The sequence below is a fragment of the Sus scrofa genome, chromosome X (assembly GCF_000003025.6).
Source record: "Sus scrofa isolate TJ Tabasco breed Duroc chromosome X, Sscrofa11.1, whole genome shotgun sequence".
NCBI classification, from domain to species: Eukaryota; Metazoa; Chordata; class Mammalia; order Artiodactyla; family Suidae; genus Sus; species Sus scrofa.
Genome location: NC_010461.5, coordinates 9,524,460 through 9,535,921, shown reverse-complemented (window position 1 = coordinate 9,535,921; position 11,462 = coordinate 9,524,460). Strand labels below are relative to the sequence as shown.

Sequence of the window (11,462 nt, the reverse complement as noted above, 5' to 3'; positions counted from 1 at the left end):
TGTTTAGTTTTCTGAGGCATCTTCATACTGTTTCCCACAGTGGGTGCACCAATTTACAATCCCACCTACAATAGGGTTCCTTTTTCCACACCCTCTCCAGCGCTTATTGTTTGTAGACTTTTTGATGAGTAAGGACTTCTTGAGCCATGGAAAACCAGCAGTCTTGTGCCAACCGGGTTCCCTCCGTGTGCTCTTTAATGCATGGGATATGGTCCATGACTTGTGTCTTCAGGGAAGCGCTGCTCTTTGAAGGCTAACAAAGTCGTCAGTGAGGAAACGTTTGCATTGTCACCGCGGGGAAAGGTCTGTCCCTCTTTCAAAGCCTTAGGAGGGTGCTCTGTAGCCCTGGCTCTAAAGACAGGCTATTCTGAGGCTTAAACAAAGTTAGGATCCTCCCTGGCTCCTCCGGGAGTACACGTCAAGGCACTTCCTGAGTTCACTCTATAACAAACAGACATTACCATGTGCCCCCAGAGAATTACTCGGAAGATTCTGCAAAGTGACACAAATTCACTCTAAGTCCTCACAATTGTTCTGTGATCCATGGTCAGGCGTAGCTTCAAGGCAAGAAGATACAAGGTTTAACACTTCCTCTCTAGGCACCATCAGAGAATTATTCATCCACAGACACAAAAGGTCAAGTGCTCACAGATGTAGTAAGATCTCTAAATACACAGAAGGGTGATGTCCGTCAGTGAACATTTGAGACACTCTGCCTTCTAGCTGGACTGTTCCCCAGGGTCTCTACAGGCCACTATGGCTTTAAGGGCAGCTGTACCAAAGGAAGGGCAGTCAAGCCAGGTCCCGAGTGTTTCCTAAAAGTGCCCCCCCTTATTTGTGACTACAGCCTTCAGCTTCTATAGCTAACTGACCATTAAAAAAAAAAAAAAAAACTGTGATGCCACAGGTTGCTGGCCCATCATCGGGCTTGTTATATGGACTCCTTTTGGTTGCAAGTGGCACAAGATCAGAACCAGGCTTATGGGATTCCTTAGCCAAGGTGGTGCTGGCGATCCAGAACCATCCACCTTAGAAGAAAGAAAACGAGAATAACTGAGCATCCAGGTGTACCCAGGACGGAGGGCTTTCACTGGAGAGCAAACACAGAGAAAGTCCCCTGCAAGCCCAAACAAGCTGTTCACCTGATGGGGAAGGGCCCATCTTTGCCACGTTAGAACCACAACCTTCAGCTAGTAGAAGTATTCCAGCTCAATCTATCATCAAGGTCATGGCCTATGCCATGGGACTTGTGTAATCATCTAGCCCCTCATTTTCACAAAGTGGGGTAGACACTTCCTCCGGGTCACAAAGCTTGTTGTAGCATACCAGGAACCAGGCCCGAGATTGCCACACTCCCCATTCAGGGTAGTTTTCACTGCATTACAGTTGCTGCTTTCCCATTCTCTATCGTTCTTGTAGTACTGAGTTCAGCTGAGTTTTCTTTTGATCACAGGACTCAGAACAGTGCAAACTGCTGTTGATATTGGGTACCATTTTTTTTTTAAATGTTGGGAAGGTGAATGGAATCAGGTTGCTGTAAATGGCCTCAACTGGTCACCATCTCCATTCCTACATGGCATCCATTCCTGTCATCTCTCTACCCCAGTGAAGTACCTACGACATGCAACCATCTGTCATCACTGAATGCTACCCTTGACGGAGATGGTCATAGGCCAGGACAACGTACCCCTGGGGTGAGGGGAATCATGTTGGTAACTTGCTCACAGGCATGTGGATTGGTCTCTAGAAAGTGCATGCAAATCTGGCTTCTTCATACCCGCTTTGATTCTTTCAAAGGGAAGATTTAAGATGCCTGTTGTAAAAAACCAAAGTTCAGGTCCAAAACAATCAGTTCTAAGCACTTTACAGGTAGCATCTCACTCAATCCTTATGACATCCTCTGAGTTTAGTTAACCTACTGAGCAAGAAACCCCATTTCATATATGCAGAAACTGAGGCACAGAGGGGATAAGCAACTCGCCCAAAGAGGCTTTGTTGTCACTGTCTTAACTCTAAGTGGTTGAGTCTGTGTTTCTGAGCACCATGCTCTTTCAGAAAAGAAGAGCTCAAAGGTGACAGTGAAGCAAACCAATCCAGAATGTGGACTCAGAAAGCAGGGGGAAAGGTGGAGGGAGGGCTCAGTTCTTGGGAGCAGATGAACAAATAAGGTGAAGATTTGTAGTGAACAGAAGCAACTCTGTCAACTTCGCCATGCAGTGCCCTCGAAGGGTACAGTAGGATGTTTCAGCCCATCTTCACTGGATCTTCTCACTCAAACATAGTATGTACTAAACACCCTAGGCTGTCCTGCTTCAGTCCACGCTGGAGTGCAGCCACTGGTTCTGGAAAATTCTGCCATTTAGTGCCATCTATAATGGGAGGCCCTTCACAAAGCCCTTTCTCAACTTCCCAGTTTGATTCAATCCTCTGAACCCTGTAGTATTTCATCTTTCCCTTTGACACTTGGCCTGTCCCACCCTGTAGCTTAGACAGGGGGTTTGACAGGAACTGTCATATGAAATCGAATACTTTCGAGAGGTATGACAGCATTAATTAGGTAAAACTCTAAAGTCAATGAAGTGGTTTTGGTGTTTCCATCTCTCCATTTTCTTCCTCTCTTCTAGAACATTCTACCATGGTCTGTTTGAAACGCTGATCTTCTCTGGTGGACTTGGTTTTAGTTCTTGGTCTTTCACTGGGATTTTAGGTCCAAATTTGTCACTCTCAGCAATATCCACGCTCTAGTCAAGGCCGGATCCATCCAACAGGTAAGGTCTATATTGCCGCTGGGTACGGTTAGGTCTAGTCTAGTTAGTTGATAAATGTACCAGAAGCCCTTTAAAATACAAAAGTGGAGCTACATAATGATAAAAAAAAGAAAACCAATCCGTTCAAAGTTAAGCTTTACTCGGAGAACCATAATTATAAATTTATTTTGGCCCCACAAGAGTTAAAAGTGTCACTGAATAGGCAGTTATCTTATAGGAGCAGAAAACTGTTCTTGGTGCTTCTGAAATCAAAGCACATGAAAAACTTCTATGGGGCCTACATTTAAGTTTTGTCAGCTCCAACCTATGTACACCGAACACTACTACTCTGATGAGTAATTTTGCAGGAAACATCTAGAATTCTTAAGTGGCACAGCTATTATGCTGTGGAGCAAAGAGACTGCCCATTGGTTCTTCAAAGACACCTTCAAAATGAAGAGATGACTTCAATTAACTTCTGGCTTTACTGTACTTTGATGTGCTGGTCTATTACTGTGAAGCAGCAAACATTTCAGGCACTCCATCAAAACACACCACTTGTCAAAATGTATTACTCCACAATGATGCTACAAACTAGAAAGGAAGAAGGAGCATGATTTTATTGAAATGTTTTAGTACAGTGTTGCAAGATCTTTAAATCCTATTTTCTAAACCAATACAAGCACTGCAAATGATGCATTTCCTGAGATCCACTTGACTTCCTCTCTACCCAAGGAAAGTTATAATCTGCATCGCTTTAAAGCTGATTAATGTTCAAGTGGAAGCTGAGTGACTCTGGTATATTCTTATTTCTCTGGGTCCCCTTTTTGGCAAGGTGTACGCCGAGTTGACCCCCGTTCCGCAGAGTTGGAAAGAACTGACATATTTGGTGGTTTCGCTTCAATGTTTCCACACAAGCAGTGAGGGGAGGCACGAGCTCTGGGATTAAGCTGCTCTCAAGGCCGTCTTCATCATCTTTGTCGAATGGATCCATCCAACAGGTAAGGTCTACACTGTCGCTGTACGGGGCTAGGTCTAGTCTAGTTAGTTGATAAATGTACCAGAAGCCCTTTAAAATACAAAAGTGGAGCTGGATAATGATAAAAAAGAAAACCAATCAGTTCTTAATTCAGAGAATGACAACACCAAGTTTTCTTTGTTTATTGGAAGATTGTTTTTTAAAATCAGCTCTATATGTTAGACTCTGTATCTTAGATGAAATGATTGCCTTTAAATCAACTGGTTTTAGTCTCTGTCGACACGTCTACACTTATGTGCCAAACCATCTGCTTGTGCACGTTCATAACTACATTTTCATTTCTGTGCATAGAAACGTCAAGAAATACAGGTATCTCTCATTTGTCCACAATAAAAATTACATACATCTCAACAGGCTCTTTACATATCTCAAATCAACTCTTTCTAGATAAGAGTCCATCTGTATTGCATAGCTGACCTTACCAGGCTCCAATGCCATATTTTTCTCAAAAGCCATCTTAAGGTACAGCAGAATGCTAGTTTCTGCAATGAGTAAAGTAATACTTCTTAACTTTGATTCGACCTCTGCTGTACTGAAGTTTGAAACCTTAACGATTGCTATCCAGGTTTGTTGATGACTAATTTTCATTTCTCCACTCATAGAATTGAGATCAGAGAATTTCTCCTCGTCAAGTTTTGAGATTCAGCAGAAGGCGGAGATTGTGATTTATTATTCTTGGGCTCTGTCTATGCAGGCACGTTTTCTTCTTTGGGGGCTGAAGCACTCAGTTGGCTGTCCGCCACCAACACGCACTTAGTAAAATTCAGCATCAATGCCTGCCACCTGCCAGAGAGGACGGGCGAGGGGGGCACCCCACTCAGGAGTCGTCTAAGGCCACCTGTGGATAAAGCTGTCTTCCCTCTGCCATCACCCCTGGGCCACCACTTGAACGTTACCTTAATGGAGCAACTAATGTTTACTTATTCGTCCTTTTTCGGGAGGCCTTTCTCACCCACATTTTTCATGTAACAGCTTTAGTTAAAAATCCTCTGTTGCCTAAGAGGCTTGCTCCTTCTCGTTACAAAAGGCCGAAGACCATGAGCTCAACACCAAGGAAATAGTGTTAAAATATGTATTTGGAGGCACCCACAAAAGTTCACCTTTTTATTTTGTTAAAAGCAAAACAGTGATCGGACTAGTCAATGGGTGGGGACTTTAAGAAGTGGAAACCCGCAACATGAAACCACTGGAAAAAAGGCAAAGTAAAAGCAAGAGCTAAAAAAGGGACATAAAAAACCACGATGGCAGGACACGAGGTGCATCTGGGATGGGCACAGAAGAGCGTGAATGTGACAGTGAACTTGGAGACTATCTCAAAACAGTTCCTCAATCAGATCTACCGCTGAACACAATTTTGGAGTTCGAGAACATGATATTGCACGTAAGTGATAGTCATGTTTTTCAAAAGTGGCCACAGAAAAAATTCTGAATTACACTGCCTCTGATAGGTCTAATGTTTACCCAAAATCGATGTGTCAGTGGCCACCTTCAGCTACATAAAATTTGGTCTAAATTCAGCACAATGGCCCAAAGGGTTTATTGGAAACCTGATCACTGAAACAAATATTCAACACTCAGGGTATTACACATTTTCTAAAGGTTGACTCAGAAGTAAAAGGCTAATTCTCTACAAGGTGTTATCCGAATGTCCATAGGCATTGTCATTTTATATTTACACAGAGGCTTTAATCTGACGTGACCTTTGGCAACCCCGAAACACATAAACTATGAACTTCCAGAATGGCAACATGCACTTAAGTTGTGGCCTCCAAGTACTGCCAGAACAAAGGAAAAGGTCACCTATCAGAACAGGTCAAGACGACAAAAATACTTCTCATTGAAGGCTGTGCACTTAAAGATCAAATAAACCACCGCCCTCCCCAGCAAACTGGAAATCAACGGTCAAGAGCTTTAGAAGGAGAAACACTGGGCTGGGGAGCACACAAAGTTCTGATGCTTCTGCATTAATATAACTACTCAGTTCTAAAGCTAAAGAAAACATCAGACAAATGCACGCGAGTCAGAAGCCAGCTCAGGCTTGCTCCACACCTCCCATCCTGGCCTTAGAGCGGGACGTGGCTGAACAGGTAAGACACAGATTCGCCGTTGTGGGTCCTGCGGATGGCCTCGGCCAAGATCATCGAAATGTCGATAACCTAAAGGCCAACGAGAAGACAGAGAGGGGGAGGGGAAAGGGGGACAACTTAGTCACGTTTAGTCAGAAACTCAGAAGCCAAAAAGCTTAGGAATGATTTCGCCAGCACATAACAACGGGCTGCTTTCAAATCCCTCTGCACCCATTTCTGCCGAGAGGACAGACAGCTTGAGGTCTATCTTCCAACTGCAGACTCGTACGGGATCCTGGAAGGGAGGTTTTCCACTGCAGATGCTTCAAGGGCTTTTCAGTCTGCTCTCTTAACCAGAGACATCCATTTCTCGGGGTGCTTGTTGCTTACAAATTAATTTCACTCAATCATTATGTGCAAAGTTTTTCTCTCTCGGTCTCTGAAAACACAGGGGCTGGGCCGTTTAACAGCACAGCCGTGATCATCGAACTCCGGGTCAACATGAGAACAGCCCCAGACAACACATATAGAATGGGCATGGCTGTGTTCCAATAAAACTTTATTTACAAGAACAGATGATGGCCTGGATTGGGCCTGTGGGCCTTCATTTGCTGACTCTCAGCTACTGCTAATCAGAGCGCAAAATCTAAGGCGCAGCTATTCTGATCATTTTTTAACCAATCTTCTGGCGCCAAATGGACACGGATGGATGAGAAATCATGAAGCGAGTCACGAGGATCCATCATCATGCTCCAATGATGGGAATGGAATGGAGGCTTCCAGCAATGAAGGAACTTGCCAAAGTTCACTGAGACACAGAGGCAAAATGGGGACTCAAACCCCTTCAACTCATTTCAGGCCAGTCCGTGTAAAACCATCACTGCCAACTCTCTGGGAGCCTCCCAAGACAGGAGGGGCAGGAAGGAGTAACGCGGCATATGGAGGTTCCCAGGCTAGGGGATGAATCGGAGCTGTTGCTTCCGGCCTACACCACAGCCACAGCAAGAAGGGGTCCAAGCCAGGTCTGCGACCCACTCCACAGCTCATGGCAACACTGGATCCTTAACCCACTGAGCAAGGCCAAGGACTGAACTCGGAACTCTCATCCTCATGGATACTAGGCGGGTTCGTTACCGCTGAGCGACAACGGGAACTCTGACATTTTCACCATTTTTTTTTTTTTTTGGTCTTTTTTTTTTTTTTTGCCATTTCTTGGGCCGCTCCTGTGGCATATGGAGGTTCCCAGACTAGGGGTCTAATCGGAGCTGTAGCCACTGGCCTACGCCAGAGCCACAGCAACGGGGGATCCGAGCCATGTCTGCGACCTACACCACAGCTCACGGCAACGCCGGATCCTTAACCCACTGAGTGAGGCCAGGGATCGGACCCGCAACCTCATGGTTCCTAGTCGGATTCGTTAACCTTTGAGCCATGACGGGAACTCCCATTTTATCCATTTTTAAATATACGACTGAGTAGCATTCAACTCAACCATCACTATTACTTATTTCCAAAACTTTATCATCCCAAACAGAAACTCCGCACCCATTAAACACTAACTCTCCATCGCCTCCTCCTGGCAACCACCACTCTCCTTTCCCTTTCTATGCTCTACTCTGGGGCACTCGGCTAGGTGGAACTTAGTTAAAATATCCTATGTGTCTTTCCGTGATTGGTTTCTTTCATTTAGCATACTGCTTTCACGGTTCACCCCTGTTGTCACCTTTGCCACAATCTCCTTCCTTTTTAAGGCTCAGGAGAATTCCGGCGTTAAGAGACCACACTTGTGTACAATGGACAGTTGCATCCACTCAACCGTTGGTTGACATTTGGTCATTTCCACCTTTTGGCTACTGTGAACAGGGCCTGATGTGAATATCCGTGCACAAGGTTTGGGGGAATAACCCTAGAGGTGGAGCTGGGGGGTCATATGGTACCTCCGTGTAGCTTTAAGCAGAACTTGTTTCTTACTGTTTTTCTACTGTGGCTTTATTCACTTACTATTTCTAACTGTGACATCTGCTGGCCCCGGCCCTTCGCAGAGATCTGACATGTATGAGACCTTCCCGTTGTGGGAAACTGCCATCTCTGCCAACCTGCCTTAGCAGCAATCACACATACAAGACACATGCTATTGTCTGGGATGTGAGGTCGGTGCCGCACGGCTTGGCTCTGTCTGCAGTGTAACCAGTACCTGAATCTTGGAGCAGTGCTTCATTTTGTCCTCTTGTGGAATGGTGTTGGTGACAACAACAGCCTCAAAGGCGGCATTATTTATTCTGGAAATAGCTGGCCCAGAGAAGATCCCATGGGTAAGGATAGCATATACTTTGGTGGCTCCGGCAGAGAGTAGCCTATAAAATCAAAGACAAAAAATACCGTCTTCTCCTTCTGCGTTCAGTTTCAAGAAGTACCTTCTCTGACCTTTTTAAAAATACACTGAAAGTTCCATCTGGAAAATGAAAACCAGCCCATAGAGGACTTTTTTTTTTCCTCCCAAGAAAAAACAAATGGGTCTAGAATTGCCTTTGGTCTGAAACACTGCTGCTAATAAGCAACCAGTCATAATTCGGAAAAGTAGGCCTGGTATTTATTTATTTATTTTGTCTTTTTAGGGCCACATCCAGGGCATACGGAGGTTCCCAGACTAGGGGTTGAAGCAAAGCTGTAAGCTGCTGGCCTACACCACAACCACAGCAACGCCAGATCCGAGCTGCGTCTGTGACCTACACCACAGCTCACGGCAATGCCGGATCCCCAACCCACTGAGCAAGGCCAGGGATCGAACCTGCATCCTCATGGATACGAATCGGATTTGTTTCCGCCGTGCCACGACGGGAACTCCTCTTGGGCCCGGTTTTTAAAAGCTGGCATTTCCCCCTTTTTTAACGAGACGTCCTAGTGCTCTCCCAAACTCCCAAACCGCCCGCATACTTGTCTGCAGCATGGCAGATGGTGCCACACGTGTCAGCCATGTCATCCACAAGGATGGCCACTCGGTCCTTCACGTCGCCCACCAGGACCATCCGGTCCACTTCATTCGCCTTCTTCCTCTCCTTGTGAATCAAGGCAAACTCCACATTCAACCTGTCTGCAATTGACGTGACCCTGTTCAAAGACACAGACGGAAATGTCACATACTGGCGACGCGCAGACAAACACGTGTCTTCCATGGCTGTATCTTAGGACCGTTGTAACCAGCCCGGCCCAAGATAACGCAAGAATCAGGCCTCACTTGCAAAGCCAGGCCGGGTCGCTTAACACAATACGCATTAAGCGACGCACAGGGAGACACGTGCCAGAACACAGGCTTGCGTTGGTGGCGGTGGCTGGTGGGGAAAACCGGGGCACCTTGACCACAGGCTAAAACTCCTGGCTGAGAAGCCGACGCTCAGTGCGTTAGTGTTTGCAGGCACCTTTTGAAGTCAGGAGCGCAACTGAAAGCGAGTTATTCAGAACCTACCATCTGCTCAGTTTGGGGAGCAGCCAGCAGGGACAGAGTCCTGGTTAGCATAACCACACAGTCCATAGGTTTGTGACAACGGGCCTCACCACACTCGAGGCCTCCTGAGACGGCCATCACAGTCCAGACCTCTGCTCACCTACAGCCAAGACTCAGAGCTTATCAGCTCGGAAAGGCCTGAGCTGGCAATGGAAGGAGGAAAACATGGCAGGCCAGGCTTGCCGGTGAGGCTCAGGGCATTCTGGATTTTTCCTGTGAGGAATAAACTGCAATGATGAAACTTAGTATAAAACAGTGCCCTAGACATAAGATGACATGAAGATTTTCCTGTTTTATTATTTTTTGGTAACGGCTGCATCCATGGCATATGGAAGTTTCTGAGCCAGGGACTGAACCTGAGCCACAGCTGAGACCTATGCCACAGCTGTAGCAATGCCGGATCCTTGGAGCCACTGAGCCAGGCCCGGGATTAAACGTGCACCTCCAAAGTGACCCGAGCAACAACAGTCAGATTCTTAACCCAGTGTGCCACAGCACAGCTTTTTTCTTTTTTTTACTCTTTTACTTACAGTCACTCATGATGCAATGCAGCTGAAAAAATTTGTACTGAGGGATCAAAACACACACACTCAGGCACCCTAATTCAGGAGGCGGTGAATGGACACAACCATTCACGGGACACGACCTTTAAGCCCTGGCTCCATTCACTGTGATCTTTTCAGATGGTGACCACAAGCGGTGCTCTGTGGGTGCTGATCCAGCAAAGGGCAACCAAGGCTGAGAGGAACCCATTTTCTGGGGCCAAGAGGGCAGCGTGAAGGGAACTGTGTACTTCATATGTACTTGGCTATTTCTAAGAACATTCAACAACCAGTATTTTTTACATTGTGGTTTTTACAAAAAGTAAATAAATAACAGAATTTTTTTTTTTTTGGTCTTTTGTCTTTTTAGGGCCGCACCCGCAGCATATGGAGGTTCCCAGGCTAGGGGTCTAACTGGAGCTACAGCTGCCAGCCTACGCCAGAGCCACAGCAATGCCAGATCCGAGCCACGTCTGCAACCTACACCACAGCTCACGGCAACGCCAGATCCTTAACCCACTGAGCGAGGCCAGGGATCAAACCTGCAGCCTCATGGTTCCTAGTTGGATTCGTTTCCACTGTGCCACGACAGGAACTCCAAATAACAGAATTTGAATGGTGACAAACACGCTGCCCCACAATCACCTTATGATATTTACTACTATCTATCAGCCAATTTTGTGAAAGACAAACCATTTATTTAATTTATTTATTTTTGTCTTTTTGCTATTTCTTGGGCCGCTCCCAAGGCATGTGGAGGTTCCCAGGCTAGGGGTCGAATTGGAGCTGCAGCCACCGGCCTACGCCAGAGCCACAGCAATGCCAGATCCGAGCCGCGTCTGCAACCTACACCACAGCTCATGGCAACGCCAGGTCGTTAACCCACTGAGCAAGGGCAGGGACCGAACCCGCAACCTCATGGTTCCTAGTCGGATTTGTTAACCACTGCGCCACGACAGGAACTCCAGACAAACCATTTAAACTCCAGTTAAAGAAAGGTCGTTCCTCAGAACTTGAAACATTTTCCCAAGAAAAGACTAGAACACCTTATGGATGTGCATATATATGTGCCTATGTTTTATTATCTGTAAAGACCAGAAAGATCTCCATATGGCAGGGCCCCTAGTCCACAGCTCTGCATGCAGAAGCACCACTCTCAGGGGCTGCAGTTCTAAGCCACTCATCCAAGCAACAACCTGGGTTCACACCTTAGCCAGGTGACCCACTCTCCTGAGCCTGTGCACAAACACGCCAGCAGGGGGCGCAGAGGCCTGGGTGGGAAAGAAGCTAAGTAGTGTGGTTTTGGCGGGTGGGGGAGGGCATGGAAAAGGAATGGGGTGTCCCAGCCGCTTCAGGTACCCAAAGGTACTAGCAAACACAAAAAAGAAAGGAAAATATTCCTGCGAAAAGCCCCCTGGGTTGCTGGAACATTCCTACCTCTAAATAGGCTACAGGTCTTCTTTTCGAGGGGTATAACTAAGACTTAATACCTAGTCCTGACGTAGGAGGTATCACACAGAAACCTCAGCTGGAGGAGTGAGAACAAAAATGATACAGTTTGAGTTC

At 46.3% G+C, this 11,462-nt stretch overlaps 1 protein-coding gene across 1 annotated transcript in view; it reads right to left on the bottom strand.

The window, feature by feature from the left end:
• Positions 4,878–11,462, bottom strand: part of PRPS2 (phosphoribosyl pyrophosphate synthetase 2) — a 26,011-nt gene continuing 19,426 nt past the window's right edge. Inside the window, 3 exon segments of the mRNA NM_001243801.1 lie at positions 4,878–5,942; positions 8,047–8,206; positions 8,787–8,960. Of these exon segments, the coding sequence (NP_001230730.1) occupies positions 5,850–5,942; positions 8,047–8,206; positions 8,787–8,960 (427 nt within the window). The 3' untranslated portion in view covers positions 4,878–5,849.